Genomic DNA, 19,408 nt, shown 5'->3' with positions numbered 1-19,408 from the left:
TGGTACTGTGTTAATCTCAGGCAATTGTGCATATTCCCAAATATTAGAATGTCATGGTTGTAAACACAGCTGCCAGGTGACACTTATTTCTGGATTTGCATTTCAAAACACTAATAATGGAGGTAAAATGCAAAAACAAGAACATGGAGCAAAGGAGAGATTCACATTTTAGTCTGTGTGAATACATGCAATGCATGTCACAGTTATGACAGCCGGATTAATGGCCGTCTTCACAGGAATTGTACTCAAGATGTTTCAATCTATGAGAGACCATTTTTGCCTCAATGGGTTACACGGAGAATACAGAGACTATACTGTATGTCTCTTTTCATCTACAACAAATAAGTACATTGAGGAGTGCTGACATATCAACATATTACAGATTAAGATAATTTTAAACAATTGATCATTTTCTTTGCTTTTTCAGAAGTTTATTGCTTTATTTATGCAACATTAAAAATCCTAGGATATTCTCGTTGGCATAAAGAAATTTAAACATACTTAAAACATATCAAAGACAAACTTATATTTTTTAATTAGTTGGTTTTGTGCTATTGAGGTATGATAGAAGCCACAAAACAGTAATTTAATAAATATAAAGATTTTTTTTAAAGCTCACTCACACTAAATCACTCACAGTAAATACAGTTCTGTACACATTAAAGATCAAGGGCACTACAGAAAAGGAAACAGCTTTAGAAAGATATTTAATTTTACAAAACTGAAATGATAAATATAATATTCTTACAAAATCCACACCTTGCCTACATATTTCTGAATCAGACTATACAGCAGGGTTGGTTACTTAAGAACACTGAGAAACCCCAGAACGCTCCACATTTTAGCCATGCAGCAAAAACAAACAAACAAAAAAAACCTATCAAACATGCCAGCTAGTGACTGAGGTGTTTGTGCTGAATTTAATTAAAATAAATGGTCCTTTTGAGGAGTGGAGAGAAATAGATAAACAGAAATGGCTTGATGAAATTATGGCTCTCAAGCTGAAAGAGGCTCATAGGTGTGGAAGTGAATCCCTTTAGAGCAGGTGATCTTCATCACAGCTCCATTCAGGCTTTCATCTGTTATGATTTGCAGCATTCCCTCTGCAATCAGTGATGGTCTATAGATATACAGACACAGACAAAACAAAATCAAAATCTCTTACTGTAGAGTTGCCTGTAGAATAACGTGAAATTAACTAAACTCAGAACACGTTAATCAAACTTTACAAAGAGAGTTTATGATGCAGCTCCAGGAAGCAGAGAGCCATGCAAACACACTTTAACAAGGCAGTTCATTTTATTGTATTGTAAAAGGGGTCACTCGTCCTTAATCTTATCTTCACTATGTTTTTCCAACATAACTTCACCCTCATGTGTCTAAAAAGAGCTTGAAGTAGACAAACATTTCTGACACAGGGAAAAACATGTGAATAGGAAACACATAAAAACCAGTTAGATAACTGAAAGAAAAAAACAAACAAACAAAAAAAAAAAAAACAAACCCAACACACACCTACCTGGAAATACCTGCAAATCCAGAAGCATACTGCTAGTGAGTGGCATGAATAAAGTGCCAGCTATGCAATACTTTAAGTGATTGAGTGGAGGAGTTTGATTTGGTTTAACTTTAAGCGCATGTAAAAAAAAAAAAAAATCTTGAAAGCAAAACATACTATTTAATCTAGAGCCCGACCGATATGGGATTTTTGAGACCGATACCGATTTTAGAGAGGAAACATTCACAGATTACCGATATGGTGGCCGATATATTTAATTTTTGAGCTGGAATGAAAACAGACCTTTTCTATGTGGATTTTTCACCAATTTTGCACCGATATGACTATGCAAAGGTACTCAGAAGGCTGCTTTCTTAAATATTTTTATCAAAAGGATATTTGACATTATTATTATACATTATCAACAAATTAATTTAATTTTAAAGAATAAATAAAAATACAATAAATAGCTTAATAAACATCAGTACTGTATGTTTAGTATAAGTCAATTGCTGACCATGTATATAAAGAATACAAATAAAATAAATAGCTAAATAAACATCAGTATTACCGTTTAGTATCAGTCAAATGCTGACTATATTAATACTGCCGAGACAAGAGATAAACGGCGGCAGCGGTGTTACATTGTGTTCTGCTATACAAGTTCAGGGGAAACTTTCAACGGTGGAAAACCAGACTTTTAAATATTACATTTTATAAATGACACGACTGGAATTGTTTGGTTGAAGTGTGGTACCAAACTGTGAATCCTAAACAAAACAGTTTGGTGAATACATGTTTACTCATTAGCTTCCACTCAGCTGACAACAATGAAAGTTAGCTATAAGCTCGTTGTCACGGACAGTAAAAGATGGACATTGTTTATTTTACTTTCCAGAATTGTGTCTCACCAACTAGGTAATAACATAGCGTGAAATCAACACTAGGCAGACACAATTCACCACCGCACCGTTGTCTGCTGAGCTGCAAAAAGATGCTCTGATGTCTACCATCCAATCTGCTACATAACTGACTGCACTGACAAACTATAGCTGGCTAACAGCAAACAGACATGAGTGACATGTTTGTCAGGGACAAGGTTAACGTTATATTAGTTATATTGAAAAGGGAAAATGATGGGGTCATTAAGTTTCCAGTATGTATTTAACAAACTAGTTAACTAACCGTTATGACACCGCTGAACTCCACCCTGTCTGCAGAGCCACCGTCAGTTCAGAGTCATCTCTGTAAACAATGGAGTCAGAGCACACTCTGCTGGACAAACTACACTATGACACCAATTCTAAATAATTGTTTTCTGCATTATATATTCTGAAAAAAAAAGTTTTCATATTGGTCAAATATACGCAGATACCGATATATCGGTGAAAGGCTAATATCGGCGGACCGATATATCGGTCGGGCACTAGTTTAAGCCACCTTTAATCAGTGGGTGGTGCAAATTAAAGGCCCTGATACATTGTGAAATTGAAGAACGAATGGGTGTGATGTAATTTAGAACAAAATCTGGCCAAAAAGACAGTGTCTTTTAGTTCGTTTCGGTGGTTCGTTACAGCTCGCTGGGGCGAACTTTTAAGAAAATGTCTACCCGGCTGCTAAACACCTTCTTACTGCTATTGGTCCACGTCACCGGTAGATGTGACCTGAAGCTCCACCTACTTTGTTTATGTTGTTCAGTCAGTCAAGATCAGTTAACAAAATGACACAACAACGTGCAGAGTTATTTGCGAGCTGGTGCAAATTTACCTATATCTGTACAATCGTTCACGCAGAAACATTTTTCTAAGACAATGTCATGTGATTTTTTGGTTGTTTAATTAGTCTACAAAAGGAATCAAATCTACTCAAATACTCTCAAGTGCCCATATCACAGAGATATGCCATTCACATATCTGCCCAAAGTAAGATTTGACTATCATTCTTTTGTCTGTATTCTGCACATTAACACTCTTTTGTACACCTTTTATTCTTATCTTTGCAGTAGCATCAGTGTCACAATAAATTACAAAAACAGTGTAATCGGCACATATTATGACCGCGTATAGCGCGGTCATAAAATGAATTCAGTGAATTCAGCTCAATGAATTCAGAATGTAAACAAGACAGAGTAAACATTTTGTACTGCATATATATTACTTTAAATCATCATTAAGTGGTTAAAACAGCTCCTTTTCTGACCTCATGTGAATTCTACTCATAGAATAAGGCATAAAGTCATTGATAACACACTTTAATGTCACATTAGGTTTTACACGTAGCATCCTCATATTTAAATGTACTTCTAAACACCTCCCACAGCAGTGTGGCGGGTGTCTGAATGTTTTCAAACAGTATACCATTGCTCAGCTGTTTAGGACTTCTTTTTGACTCTGAGCGAAGAACAAAGAACTTCTCCGGAAGTATATATCGGGGCCATTAAAGTGTAAAAAATTTGATCCACTGATTTTTGCAACACAGTCTCCTAAAATCATCTGTAATAATTTGTACGAGATATAAAATAGTAAGATACATCTTGATTCATACAAAAAGGTAAAATTTTTATTCACATAAGCTGGGTTTCCATCGAAAGGTTTAGCATTTTAAGTGTATTTCTAAAAATTTGACTAAAGAAATTCGCTTTTCCATCCACTACGTCATGCACATTATCTTGAGGGAGACTTGTCTGGATCAGGGAAAGTTTTAATTGGAGCCAGGATATGCCACAGAATAAGTTTAATATCTGATATAATGAGGGCTGAAATGGATGCGATGCCCATACACTGCCAGCCTCCGCATACATGGGAACATCTGCGCTCAATTTTTCTGGCAGATTGTGAGGACCCACTTTAAAGACCAGCAGTGGGTTAAACACTTTCGAATGCCAAGAGCTATGCACGATGAATTGTGTGCCAAGGTGGGACCTTTTGTTCACATCAAGCTATCGCACACTCATAACATGTGCACGAATGGTGAAAACACGTCATCGTTATGCAAATAAACCTTAATGCACATTGTAACTAATGCGAAACTCATGAATATCCAGCTCCTCCTAGCGCATAAAATTTGATGCAAATTTGGAGAGTTTATTCGCATATCAAGAGTATCCATTCATGATTTCTTATGCGCAATTTGAAAATGCGCATAAAAATTGTTGGATGGAAACCCAGCTATAGAGAAGTTTTCTTTCTTCCTTGTTACACAAAAATAATTTTCCTTTAAAATCATAGTGAGGTTTAAGGTTTGGTAAACGGGTTAGACCTTATGGTTATGTTTAGGTTTGGGTTAGGGAATAAACATAAAAAAAAAAAAATCATAATATCATTGTTCATTGGTTCGTTTGTTTTTCTCTGTTTAAGTAAAAGTTGTTTTTGTACGAGCCAACTGGATTTCTTACGAGTTCACCATCTTGTACTATATTATAATGAACTGTCATGAGACTTGGTTGGATTTTTTTACATGTACTGTAACATAAAATGTCTTGACAAAACAAAATTGTACCGAGAAACCACTACACTGTGCCACTACAGTGTATCTAGAGGAATGTCACTGCCTGCCCAAACAATTGTTTATTTCTGACTGAACACCAAAACTGCCTCGACAATCCCATACAGAACTTTTCACTTAGTAACCAGAGCAGTTTTTTGCTTTTGCTTACTTAAGAACGCCATACTTGTCCATCCTTTCCTTGAATTCATCTTTGTACTTGACAAACTTGCCCATTGTTTCCTCATGCTCTACAGTGCGTAGGAGCTGGGTGTCCACAAAGGCTGGGCACAGTGTGTTGATCCTCACTCCATAATTGCCCTGTTCAGATGCGTCCTGCTGACAACAAAACGTGTCCAAACACGGTCAGCCTAAATTACACACACAGCGCAAAGAATGTCAACACACAGGGGTGAGAGATCCTATCTGTGAGCAAGCACAACTACTCTATTGGGGGAAATAACTGTGCTTGTTCCATGCTAAAAAAAACACATCTGATCAGCCAGTTTGGTTGTCAGGTGCAGTAGACTGGAATGTTCCATGTTTAAGGAAAAGAATTTACAAATTATTCCAATAAATTTTGCTGTAAACTGGTGAGACAGAATTGATGTACGCACGGCCAAAGCTCGTGAAAATCCAATCACCCCGTGCTTCGTTGCTGTGTACACTGGCTGGTGAGGAGAATGGAGAAATGCTGGAAGGAAACAAAGCAAACATTAATTCCAACCATCCAGCAAGTCATGAAAGTTCATGGCTACATTATCATTACAGTAGACTGAATAAAACCTCTACTGTTTTGATAAGGATTGATAAATAATGTTTTGTAACCAGGATTTCGGTATTCCAGTGGTACCCCTTAGGGCCTCTGCTGTTTAGAAGCACAAGGCTTCCATCTATTTGAGACTGCAGCAAAAATGACCAATACCTTTGTCATGGAAAAACTCTGAATGTTCCAAGGTCGAGGATTTCTCCTTGAATTAAAGTATGAAAACGCTAATGGCTGTCGACCTGGTTTAAACTGAAACACACAATTTCCTAAACTGATGCTCATAAATTTATAGAGCAATTTGGTCTTTTATAAACCCATATAAGTCTAACTTTTTGTGAAAAATCCACCTGCTTTTTCTCCTGTTGTCTTGTTAAGAAATATCTGCAGTTAACTTATTCTTTATTTTATGTGGAATGTCATTGTAGGGGCAGTGAATATTTCCCATAGCCTTCAGGCTTTGTTATGATAAAAAAACCTTTACAAGCGGCATCAAACCTGGTCAGCCAAAGGCGCCAGAGTGCTTAGACAGTATTTGCGTGTTCTGGATGAACAAATCTAAACACAACATGTATGCACATCCAGTGAATAACCCACTTTTGTACAAAGGAAGGTTCTGTTTCCCATTCTGGCGGTTTTAACTGCTCTTAGAAAGTCTCCGAGCTTTCTTGTCTGTAAACATGTTAATTTAGAAGTAAGATGGTAATAAAGAGTAAACCAAATGATGAGGTCATCCTACAAAGACATGCTTTTTCTTTCATCACAATTCAATGTGCTGCAAAAGTGCCAAAAGAGTTCTACCATATGCTGATTTCAGCACTCTCCCTGCTGCAAAACCAGATGTTAGACATGGGGATTATTCCACACCACAGCTGGGAGAGAGATGTACCAACAAAAGAAGAATTGCAATTCGAATTATAGAAATCTTGGACCTCTGACATCAAACATTGTATGGCAAAGCCCCACTAACAGTTCAGCTGCGAGTATCATAGAAATATGAAATACAATGATTACTTTCACAGACCGTGCCAAGCATCTATTCGGTGTATGTTAATGTACAGCATTCTTGTTTTGTCTCATGTTTTCTTCATGTTTTGAAAAAAATAAAAATGTTTTGTTTGGCTGGCATTCAAATATATACTGTAAGAAACTCAACTCAAATCACAAGTAAAATTGCCGATTTTCACTTCAAACACTTTTTACCCAGTTCCTCACACAATGCTATCTTTTGCTATCTTAATATGCAAAGACAACTTCTGTATTAGTAAGCCATTCATGAGTTAATTTTCTCAAACTGTAAACACTGTGTTTCTGTTGTGCTATGAAAATTGCTCTATTTGTTTTGAGGTGACCCGCTAATACCCGGTTAGAGGCGGGACTATCTCTTTGTTTGACCAATGGCAGACGGGGGGTGTACTCCGAAAGCTGCTTTGAAAAGTTGTTTTTTTCCGTTTGGTGGTGCTAGTGGTGCAGAAATGACATACTTCAGCTTTAAATCAGGGGTGTTCAATCTTTACTGACCCAGGAACCCCTATCCAGACTGTCAACCAACTTACCGTTAGATTTTTTTGTGGTCATATTACACAATAACTTTATATTAACAACTTTTAATAGACAATGTTACCTTCTATAATGCTGAACAGATCATTAATATAACCCTTTTTGAAATATATACAATATCTGTATGTTTTCAAAAGGTCCATGTTTGAAAACCTGGTTGAAAACCCTAAGAACATCAATCAGAAGGTACAAGGAAAAATAGATGCCATTACCAGCCTGATCTAAAAAAATTACGGCTATATTTTTAAAATATAAAATTGTATTGCATGGTTCCTTACATGTGTTTCACCAGTTACATGGTGAAAATAAGTGTGTTAAAAGAGAGCTTACATTTTCTCCTAAACAGATGAGGTTTTGAAGTTTCATCTCTTCAACTCTGGTGCATTTTTTGGCTGCCGCCTGGAATTTTTCACTCCTAAATTTAAAATCTCACCATACTCAAATACAGTGGACTAACTGCATAAAAGTGGTCTCTTTTTACAGACAACTCCCCAAATTTTAAGAAAAGATTCCAATCATTCATAAATATTGTATATATGTTTACAATCTTATGATGCACATTTTCCCCCCTAACTTCATAAGCATGTAATTCTGGTTCTGTTTGCTCTATCTCCCTGCAAAAAGTCCTAATTCATTCCACTATATATTAGCGGCAAGTCATAGGATTTTTTTTTTCTTTTTTTTTTTTTTTCCCATCCATCACCTTCCATCACAATATATAGATCTGAAATGTAGGTGGCTCTCTAATGCAGCTGAGCATTCACACCATAGAAGCTCAATCTAGGGGTCATTAAGCTTAGATCCTCAACATTTCATTATCAGTAGTTGATAACATTTTGCCAATGATTTGTTTATAATGATTTTTTTTTTGCTGGACTGCATTTTTTTTTTTTTTTTGGACATCTGACATATAACACTGGATTATTTTACCAAGCAAGCAAGTAAAAAATGGTGAATTTTAAAGAAGACAACCTAAGACTTTTGTCTTTGTTGTCTTACAAATATCGTATTTCACTTTGTGATTATTTTTAAAATCATTCGAACTGTGGTGTACAGTCACATTCCTGAGAATGAGAGCTTTCATTTGATATATGCCTTGTCTATTTACTGCAATTTCTACATGAAAAACTTTTCTACGACGTGACCTCTAGGTGGTGCTCATTTGTGACGCAAAAGTTTTAAGGCTTTATGTAACAAATGCAAAAGCGATGGTATTCTCTGAAAAGTTTAGATTCTACGCTATAAAATGATACCACATATGCCTGACTTCTGTATCTGGGGACTTAAGTGTTTTAAGCATAAACTTATTTCGCTACATAGCGCTCCCATCTGGACCCGCCGGTGGAGTTCAAAAGGCTCTCGAGTTTGAAATGAACAAAACCTACCACCCTAGTAATGAGATCATGCGCGAACAAACATGTAAATGTAGTTGGTTATGTATTGCAAACGTTAAAATGTATTGCCTTCCAAATCATACGCTAGTAATAGTGTTAAGAAGTCATAAGATAGCTTTGTGTCGTGTGGAGGACAGGGCAAAAAGTAAGTGTTTATGAACTGATTACCTGCCGTTTTACTGGTGATTTGTGTGAATAGTTCAGCACATGACTTGTGTTCCCAATGTACTCCTGAATTAAGGGATTGTATTATTTCTTGAAAAAAGTCTCACACTTAAAATGTTCCAGCAATGAAATGGCTGTTTCCTTAACAGCAGACAAACATGTGGGTTGAAAATTGTGCAAGAAAGAAAGCTAGTCATTGGGACATAAAACTTATGATTTGCTATATGCCTTTCTGTTGTTTTGTTCATAATACATTTGAACATCCTTTAAGACTGGATTCTTGGGAAAACAAGGTGTGTTGTAGTGACATTTAATAATAAATCTGAATATTTTGCATCTTAATCATCAAGCAAACTCTTAGTCATTTAACTGTAAACTTCAGTAAATGCACAGGGTATATTGAGAAACTTATAATTAGGTGCTATTGCACATGTTCTTTCAGTTTTCAATAGGAGGTGCAGATCCTTGGCAACAGACACAACAGCAGTTTATTCACCGGGTCAAATATATTTGTACTTGCCTTAGTGCGAGCAAACATTTGACTTATATAGATTGCTAATGAGCCAGCGAATAATGTTATGTAACTCATAAGCACGGCACTCAGAACACGTTGTTCTGAAATATGAGGCTAGTGTTTTCAAAACAAGCATATGCACATTTGTTTGACACATGATGAGATTATTAGAAGCTTACCTGCCATCGATGAGACATTGATGATAACCCCACCTGCCTTTCCGTATTCTTTACTCATATGTTCCAGGGCTAAATATGTCCCCTTTATGACAGATGTCTGAAGAGGACAACAGTTGCAAAATTACAAGCACACAGTTCACAATGTATGGTGTCATATTAAAGGGATAGTTCACACAAAAAATTTAAATTCTCTGATCATTTACTCCCCTCTCATGCCATCCCATGTGTGTAGGTCTTTCTTCTGCAGAACACAAAGATTTTTATAAGAATAGTTCAGCTCTGTGGGTCCATACAAGTGAATAGTAACCAGAACTTTGAAGCTCCAAAAATCACATAAAGGCAGCATAAAAGTAATCCACATGACTGGTTTAATCCATGTCTTTAGAAGTGATATGATATGTGTGGGTGAGAAACAGATCAACATTTAAGTCCTTTTTTTACTATAAATCTCCATTTTCACTTTCACATTCTGAAAGTGAAAATAGAGATTTATTGTAAAAAAAAAAAAAAAAGATTTAAATATTGATCTGTTTCTCACCCAAAGTGACTGCATCGCTTCAGAAGACATATATTAAACCACTGGAGTCGTACAGATTACTTTTATATTTCCTTTATGTGACTTTTGAAGCTTCAAAGGTCTGGCCACCATTACTTGCATTGTATGGACCTACTGAGCTGAAATATTCTTCTAAAAATCTTTGTGTTCTTCAGAAGAAAGAAAGTCAAACACACCTGGGATTGCATTAGGGTGAACCTATGTGAACCTCTTAGCTGACTAATGAGAGTAAAAACATTATGTTGGGATACTAGCCAGAGATTATGAGCTAACACATTGTAACACATTTTTTGAGTGATTTATCATGTCCTCTGCAAGTCTAGCAACCATTCTCAAATTCCTTAACACTGTGGAGTATGAATAATTATAGATATCTTGTGCATAAACTATTTTGACAGTGCATAAATTCATAAAATGTTTATCAACCTCATTATCAATGTCAACCTCAGATTTATTTTTCATTATTCATTTTAATTTTATGTCAGATAGTAGTATTCTAACATATCTAATAGTTCTCACCAAAAAACACAGGATTTGTGCAACTAATACATATATATAAATAAAAAAAAAAAAGTAAAAAAAGTAACAAGACTACAAAGTGCACCCTATTTGTGAAAAGTGACATATAATGGTGCTCCCTCCACCTCATGTGCTGTTGTGAAATCTGTTGGATCAGAAGCAAGGGGTGGAGTTTGTGTGTGTGTACAGGTTTATACTACATTTGGTCCCAACAAGGATAGTAAAACCTGAGTTCACCTAAATTGTGGGGCCCAGCCAGCAGTCCCCACGAGGGAAATGGCTTATTGAACATACTAAGTGATGTTTTTTTGAAAATGTAAAAATGCAAAAAGGTTTCTGTGAGGGTAAGGTTTAGGGGTAGGGGATAGAAATTGTCGTTAGATCTGTATAAAATGCATGGAAATCTACGGAGAGTCCCCACAATGATATTAATGCAAGTGTGTGTGTGTGTGTGTGTGTGTGTGTGAGAGAGAGAGAGAGAGAATTTTTAAATTCCTTTTCTGAAGTGCAGTTGAATGTTATGCCCTAAGGCACAAATGTGACATGATCCACACTTAGCTGTGTATATCTTGAGATGTACGTGTCCAATGACATGTTAAAACTAAAAAAAGTAACCTGACCAAACCAAGTTCATATCAGAATTATTTTTTATCTCACCAAATTTACTTCAATGGTCTTTTCCCAGTTCTTCTCATTGTTGATTCCAGCATTATTGATGACAATATCCAACTGACCAAACTTCTTGACTGTGTTTTGGAAGGTTTCTAAAACAAGAAAAAAAAAAAAAAAAAAAAAGAAAGAAAATGTGTTTTTTTTTTATTTTTTATGTCTTAATAACTATGGTGTTTTAGTCAAACTGTAGGGGCCCTTCTGACACCGTTTTCAAAACCAAACAAGCTGTCCAGGGAGGCAGCATAGCCAGTGTTTTCCTGCAGCCTGTATGCACTTCCCTGACTTGCAGTAGTTGCATTCCACAAAAAAAAAAAAAAAAAAAAATAAAAAAAAAAAGATTTTTTATTAAACTCTACATTAAGTGTGTCATTAGAAACAAGTTGAACAGGAATGTACAATCTTCTTACCACCATCGCCGACTGATAAACTCTTGTCTTTGAGCAATTATTTAAGTGTGTGTATATATATATATATATATATATATATATATATATATATATATATATATATATATATATAAAATAATAATAATTTGGTTGTTTTAAAACTTTTCCCAGGAACATTCCTCTGTTTTAACCTGAGGCTCTATGGAAATCTGTATGGCCTAATTAAATTCTGTCAGAGATTATTTAGCAGAGATGGGCCACTTCTATTAAAATGAATGGGCGAAATTGGAAAGCTCAACAAAGAAGTTCTGAGCACCCAACGTTCAACTGATGTAGAAAGGAAGTCCCGTCTTACAGTTAAAACAGCCAATCACCTTTTAAATACGGACATCACCTGTCAATCAACTCTAGAACGCGCATGAGCATTAGCTATACAAGCCGGGGAAATAGATGTTTTTTTTTTTTTTTTTTAGCGTAATATGAGGTAAAGAATCACAATTTATTACTCCAGTATTGTCAGATTTTATTGCTGATTTGAAATATGTTCTTTGATCGTAATCTTGACCAACCGTATTTGAGATTTTGGTAATTCTCCATTCAAGTAGATAGGAGCTGCACTGGCATGACTGGAAATAGCCCTCCGGGAGCGCTCCACATATGGCTGACAGTGGACTGACTTGCTAGAAACACTTTGACTCTGTCCATGAATATGATACGCTGCACATACAGGTGCGCACAAGAAGTAGAATAGTGTATCTTTAAGAGATTTTAACCTCTAAAAAAAAAAAAATCGTATGAGAGCAATGTAAACAGTCACTGAGTTTACCTTTTAGTTTCCCCGCGTCCGTCACGTCACACTGGATAAAAATACAGTTATCCTCTCCATACTGTCCGTCTAGTTCTCGTTTACAGTCCTCGCCCACAGACTGATTCAGGTCTACCAGTGCTACCTGAATTATCAGTAATGTACACAAATTAATAACGTAACGCTACAGGTTAATAAAACGACTTTTCGTATTATCCGAAAGTTAAGTAGATAAATCCATATATACACACACACACATATACATATATATATATATATATATATATATATATATATATATATATATATATATATATATATATATATATATATATATATATGTTTGTGTGCGTGTGTGTTTATCTACTTTCGGACAAAACTTTTCAAGAACCTATTTAGAACCTCGGATAAAAAAAAAGAAAACAAAGCAACTTCACAAATCGAATAGAAACCTTTGCCCCATTCTCCAGGAGGGCTTCAGCTACGGCTTTTCCGATGCCCTGTGCTCCGCCGGTGACCAGAGCCACTTTCCCGTAGAGACTCATGTTGCACACCTTCGTGCACACAGCGCGCTGCTTAGTGTTAGCCGGTGCGCTCACAGACAGAAGGGGCGTGTAGATGAGGACTTAAATAAACTCAGACGGCCGAGTGTCATCTTACAAACTATCATTTACACCCAAGATAATTACAAAATAGAACAGAACAGCGAGCCTTCCACATTTAATCTAATGCCCTTTTACCTGGTGTTTAATACAGCCTACAAGTACACACACGTGGAGTGAGTGACTGAATGCACCTAGCTAAACAATAGACAAAGTGTGCATTTATAATCATCTTTATTTTCAGGCGTTCTCAGGGGGAGCTTCTTTAGACCTATGAAATTCTGGCCACAGTTTACAATGCAGTGTTCATGTTACAGTGTAACATTCCAGGTTCAGTACGAGTTAAGCTCAGTCGACAGCATTTGTGGAATAATGTTAAGAACCACAAACAATTATTTCGACTCGTCCGTCCTTTTCTTAAAAAAAAAAAAGAAGAAAAAAAGAGAAAAGAAAAAGAAAAAAGAAGAAAAAAATCGAGGTTACAGTGAGGCACTTGTAATGGAAGTGAAAAGGGGCCAGTTTTTGGAGAGTTTAAATGCAGAAATGTATCACATTTTAATTGTATAAAAGCACTTTATTTTGTTAAAACTCATGTATTATTTGAACTGTAACATTTTAAAAATTTTATATTTTACAGTCATTTTAGGGTTTTAGGGTCTGGTGACATTACATTGTCATGGCAAATAAGTTATCTAGCTTTAACTTTACACGGAAAAGGGTAGTAAGCGATTTTATCACACTAAAATCATGTCAGCACTCATATTGTTTACAGTGCATCTAGAAAGTATTCACAGTGCTTCACTTTTTCCACATTTTGTTATGTTACAGCCTTATTCCAAAATGGATTAAATTCATTATTTTCCTCAAAATTCTACAAACAATACCCCATAATGACAACGTGAAAGAAGCTTGTTTGAAATCTTTGCAAATTTATAAAAAAAAAAAAAAAAAAAAAAAAAAAAATCACATGTACATAAGTACTCATATAAGGTCCCACAGTTAACAGTGCATGTCAGAGCACAAACCAAGCCATGAAGTCCAAGGAATTGTCTGTAGACCTCCGAGACAGGATTGTATCGAGGCACAGATCTGGGGAAGGGTACAGAAAAATCTCTGCAGCATTGATGAGCACAGTGGCCTCCATCATCCGTAAATGGAAGAAGTTTGGAACCACCAGGACTCTTCCTAGAGCTGGCCGCCCGGCCAAACTGAGCGATCGGGTGAGAAGGGCCTTAGTCAGGGAAGTGACCAAGAACCCGATGGTCACTCTGACAGAGCTCCAGCATTTCTCTGTGGAGAGCGGAGAACCTTCCAGAAGAACAACCATCTCCGCAGCACTCCACCAATCAGGCCTGTATGGTAGAGTGGCCAGACGGAAGCCACTCCTCAGTAAAAGGCACATGACAGCCCGTCTGGAGTTTGCCAAAAGGCACCTGAAGGACTCCCAGACCATGAGAAACAAAGATTGAACTCTTTGGCCTGAATGGCAAGCGTCATGTCTGAAGGAAACCAGGCACCGCTCATCACCTGGCCAATACCATCCCTACAGTGAAGCATGGTGGTGGCAGCATCATGCTGTGGAGATGTTTTTCAGTGGCAGGAACTGGGGGACTAGTCCGGATCGAGGGAAAGATGAATGCAGCAATGTACAGAGACATCCTTGATGAAAACCTGCTCCAGAGTGCTCTGGACCTCAGACTGGGGTGAAGGTTCATCTTCCAACAGGACAACGACCCTAAGCACACAGCCAAGATAACAAAGGAGTGGCTACGGGACAACTCTGTGAATGTCCTTGAGTGGCCCAGCCAGAGCCCAGACTTGAACCCGTTTGAACATCTCTGGAGAGATCTGAAAATGGCTGTGCACCGACGCTCCCCATCCAACCTGATGGAGCTTGAGAGGTCCTGCAAAGAAGAATGGGAGAAACTGCCCAAAAATAGGTGTGCCATGCTTGTAGCATCATACTCAAAAAGACTTGAGGCTGTAATTGGTGCAAAAGGTGCTTCAACAAAGTATTGAGCAAAAGCTGTGAATACGTGTGTGTGTGTGTTTAATAATTTTGCAAAGATTTCAAACAAACTTCTTTCACACTGTCATTATGGGGTATTGTTTGTAGAATTTTGAGGAAAATAATGAATTAATTCCATTTTGGAATAAGGCTGTAACATAACAAAATGTGGAAAAAGTGAAGCGCTGTGAATACTTTCCGGATGCACTGTATGTCTTGTGGCTTTACTTTTGAAATAGTGAGTATTTTAATGTTTACGGATTGGCCCCATTTACTTGCATTGTAAGTGCCACACTGGAACCCAGATTTTTTCTTTTATTCTTTTTTTTTTTTTTTTTATAAAAGGAGGGATAAGTCAAAATACATTGTTGTATGTAGCTATTAATCAATATTATGCCCCAAATGCTGTCGATTGAGCTGAACTTGTATTGAACCCAGAATATTCCTTTTTAATATGTAAATCTTTTGTGGAGGAACTTCTAAATAAACTTTGCTAGTATTATGACTGTTATAATTATATTTACATGTAATATGTGTAACAAGGAACTCTTTTCTTATAGCAGTGAGAACAATTGACTGACAGATCCAGTTCATGCATACATTTTAATAATGTTTGTGCAAAATAATTTACAAATGTTCTTGGATTATACTGTAAATGCCTGTAAACCTTTTGTGTCCCTTCCACGATGAGGGTGTGTGCCAAATGCAAAGTACATCACTGTTCCATGTACTTAACCTAAATGTGTGATACATGTTTTCACAATTTATATGGCACAGGTAATGTTAATATTTCTCCAAGACAATGGTCCCTTCATCATGCATGACAAGATCAAATGAGCTAAGTAAGCTGTCTGGTCCCGATATTTTGCAGATCTGTTGCAACTGTGTCATATAAATTGTGAAAACCTATCACACATTCAGGTTAAGTACATGGAACAGTGATGTAAAAATACATCCATAAAATGTTTTTAAACCGCTTATGGATGTGTAATTGCAAAAATACACAACTAAAATTGTGTTTTATAGAACACATAACTGAACATATGATAATGAATTTCAGTGCAAATGTTAAAGGAGATCTTGTGTTTTAGTACCCCATAGCAGCACAAATTTTTCGAAGACAGTGTTGTAGTATATAGTTGGTATGCACTACGAACAACTCTATAGTAAAACCTCCTAAGAGGCAGAATTAAATAGTCATTATATACATATATTCATATAATAATACCTTGCCATATAATGACCATACATAGTTACATCTGTTTAAAACAATAATATATTCACAGTCAACTATGCTTGATTCCAAGACATATGACAATATTTCATTTTTTATTACATTATTATTTAATATTTTTAGAGCTTATCTTGGAAATTACATTGGCTGATATAACCATTGCCCTTAGAGAGAAAGAGAGACTGTCTCATCTTCCTCAACAGCCTCACCATTCCTTGAACTCTTTTCTCCATTCATGAATTTGCAACACGCCACATTGTTTTGTGCTGGCATCAAGTCTGAATGGACATGCAATGGTTTTTAAAACAATAACGATTTTGTTTAAGGACTACTTAAATTGGGAAAGGATGTTTTTGATTGCTCTGTGGTTTCCGACAGAACACTACCCATTAAAATCTTACAAATGTGGCTTATTTTTATAAAGTATCCCTTTGTCTTTCCTTTGTGGCAGCTGATGTTAAGGTGTTGATAATTGTAAACAGAAGAGTCTTTTCTGCTGGTTCTTTCTTGAGATTTAGCTCAGAATGTTTTGGCCTGGTTGCTGGTTTCTAGAGCTGGTCAACAATCAGGACTGTGTCCGGATAAAACGATAGCTTTTTGGTCAAGAATTGAATGATATAATCAACTGCTAGTAAAAACTTTCAAATGCTTCCTTATAAAATGATCAACAACATACAATGTGTTTAGAAATGTGTCTCTGCTCTTGCACTCTGTTATATACTTGGCATTTTAAATAAATGTATATCAAAAATACAACACAGAACATTGGCAGTAAAGCTGTAAGACAACAGAATTGACAAAGACCAGTGCAAGACACACATATCTGTCTCTACAAGGGTCTGCAGAGAGTGTCTAAACTGTGTTGGACTGTGAAACAGTGCTCTTGTAATAAACAAGTGCATGGAAGTGCAGACCACTTTTTTTTAGGTGTGTACGTGGGGGACAGGTGTGCCAGAGGCCCTACAGATGCCTCTGTACTTGTATAGTGAGTGCAGTGTCCTCATATGTGTGCACAACACAAACAGTATTCAAAGTATTGAAAGTAGCCATTGATCCTTGACATCAGTTTCTCACAGTCATTTTAAGTGTGTAGCATAGATCTTGGCAGGAAGTGTCGCACACATGTAATAACACCAGAGTTCCTTTGCTGTGTTACTACTAAACCTTCCAAAGAGCAATGCGCCATGTCTTTTCATCTATGGCTTGTGCACATCCTCGTGGCGAAGGATTTTGTACAGAACCCAGTAGAAAATGTTGAAAAACAGGAAGGCCAGTGGGAAGCCAGCACGGGACACAGTGTCGATCTTCTTGGCCCGGTCAATGAAGAGTTTTCTCATCTCCTCATGACTCTTGCCGACAGCAGGGGCTGGCTCAGAGTGTGCTGTGGCCGCATTGTTAGCAGCTTTGGGCACAGCTCCGTCCTTCCCTGCACTGGGCGTGGAGCTCAGTCGGCTCTCCCGCACGTCCTCCTCCTGAGCACAAGAAAGGATACAGGCAATCAAGACTTAAATACTCCTACATGAAGATGAACTTGCAAGGTTCTCATTCACTGAAACTGTTGCTTACCTGATGGGAAAATTGTGCGATATAAGGTGTCAACGTACACATTTAATTACAGTGTAAACACGCTGCTTTAGTGTCAGCCAGTTCTAAGAGATGCCCCTGAAAGACCCCTTGTAATCAAAACTGGAGTTTTGGTTTTTAGTCCATGTCTGTGAAAATCATCTACAATAGTATATGCTGATGCATATATCAAATATATGCATACACATTTACAGTATATTTCCTCTAGGGAAACCAAATTGTTTTCCAATCTGAATGCTATCGAGAATTAAGCCTAAAAGGATACTAAGGTCAAATGCAGAGAGTCCGCATACAGGACGCTTTATGCTCAGGCACTAAACACACGCAGCCCGATTTCTCTTACCGCGCTTCTTTGAACACACAGAATGCGCATTCATCTGGAATTATTTGCACTAATAAGAGGGTCCACAAGGTGGAAACACTCACGTTTCTTCGTGAAAAAGATATTATCCTAGCCTTTTAATTTTAAACTTAAGCCAAAAAAAAAAAAAAAAAGAAATAAAACAAAAAAAGAGCAGAATTTTTTTTATCAACAATGGCTACCAACACACTCTCATGGCGAAATCGTCAGGATTCGTACAACTATTCTAAATTTGGCTGATTTGTATGATATCGTGTGACTGCACTCGTTTTAATTCCTATGAATTTCACTACAGCCAGTGACGTCGCTGGACATCATTTCCATCTAATACGTGACAGTTACTTGCTTCTGTCACACACAACAGCTTCCTATCATGTTTACACACTCTACTGATTGGTTTAGATAAGGGGTTTGGGTAAGGGCATAATATTAATAAGTACTATATCTCCTTAACACCTCGTGCACGGAACTTACATGAGGAATGATCACATTGTATTTGTGTTGCTTTCACTGGAACAAAATAAAATACAATAAATTAATTAGATTAACTGAGTGAGATATATCATGAGTGTGACATTATTATCAGATGAATCATTATTACAACAGAATGACTATTTGCACGTAGTGAAAATAGCATTTGACACACAGCCTGACTATTTGCACCCAAGCCTGGTAGAACCAGACAAAACTATGAATCAATACAGATGACTGTTGGAGAAGGAGCGTGGAGAATATAGTGTGAGAGTTTGACTTAGCATCTGCTTTCCTTCACACGTACCATTAAATATCCTCTACCTAATTACAATTACATTGGTCATATTACAAGAAATGAAAGGTAAATAATTGAACTCAAGTTCTCTATTTATTTGAAAGTGCTGAAAGGTATTTTACTTAAAAGAAACACTTGGGGAAACTACAGAGGTTAAATTATTATTACATTCAAACCTCATCAGTATGTCAGTATTGAGTAATTTAGCTCTGCTATGGCTTGTGTGCGTAAAGTAGGTAGGACATTTTTAATAGTTTAAATTCTTAGTTGACAGTTATATAGGTAAGGCCTCACCAGTGTATGTTAGTGACAAACATATATTATTTAGAATGTAGGCTTATTATATCATGCTC

At 36.7% G+C, this 19,408-nt stretch overlaps 2 protein-coding genes across 5 annotated transcripts in view; both read right to left on the bottom strand.

Annotated features, from left to right (window-relative positions):
* Positions 1–422: 422 nt before the first annotated feature.
* On the bottom strand, positions 423–13,208 carry hpgd (15-hydroxyprostaglandin dehydrogenase). 3 transcript variants are annotated; one of them, XM_051703019.1, is made up of 7 exons: positions 12,950–13,193; positions 12,519–12,642; positions 11,301–11,398; positions 9,560–9,656; positions 5,599–5,675; positions 5,154–5,317; positions 423–1,120 (listed from the first exon to the last, which is right to left on the bottom strand). In XM_051703019.1, exons 1-7 carry the CDS (start codon positions 13,040–13,042, stop codon positions 997–999), a joined length of 777 nt encoding a protein of 258 aa, XP_051558979.1. In that variant the 5' UTR covers positions 13,043–13,193; the 3' UTR covers positions 423–996. The 3 variants fall into 3 exon arrangements, 2 of the variants coding, with proteins under 2 accessions (XP_051558979.1, XP_051558978.1); XM_051703018.1 differs by having other exon boundaries at positions 11,292–11,398; positions 12,950–13,153; XR_007897723.1 differs by having other exon boundaries at positions 976–1,120; positions 5,154–5,352; positions 11,292–11,398; positions 12,950–13,208.
* Positions 13,209–15,697: 2,489 nt separating this feature from the next.
* glra3 (glycine receptor, alpha 3) overlaps positions 15,698–19,408 on the bottom strand; it is a 91,800-nt gene continuing 88,089 nt past the window's right edge. For both annotated transcript variants that reach the window (XM_051702954.1, XM_051702953.1), the window contains one exon: positions 15,698–17,813. In XM_051702954.1, the coding sequence (XP_051558914.1) occupies positions 17,538–17,813 (276 nt within the window). In that variant the 3' untranslated portion in view covers positions 15,698–17,537. The remainder of the gene's footprint in view (positions 17,814–19,408) is intronic.

The sequence above is a fragment of the Myxocyprinus asiaticus genome, chromosome 7 (genome assembly GCF_019703515.2).
Source record: "Myxocyprinus asiaticus isolate MX2 ecotype Aquarium Trade chromosome 7, UBuf_Myxa_2, whole genome shotgun sequence".
Classification (NCBI taxonomy): Eukaryota; Metazoa; Chordata; class Actinopteri; order Cypriniformes; family Catostomidae; genus Myxocyprinus; species Myxocyprinus asiaticus.
The sequence above is the reverse complement of the archived record's forward strand: the minus strand, read 5'-3'. Positions and strand labels throughout refer to the sequence as shown.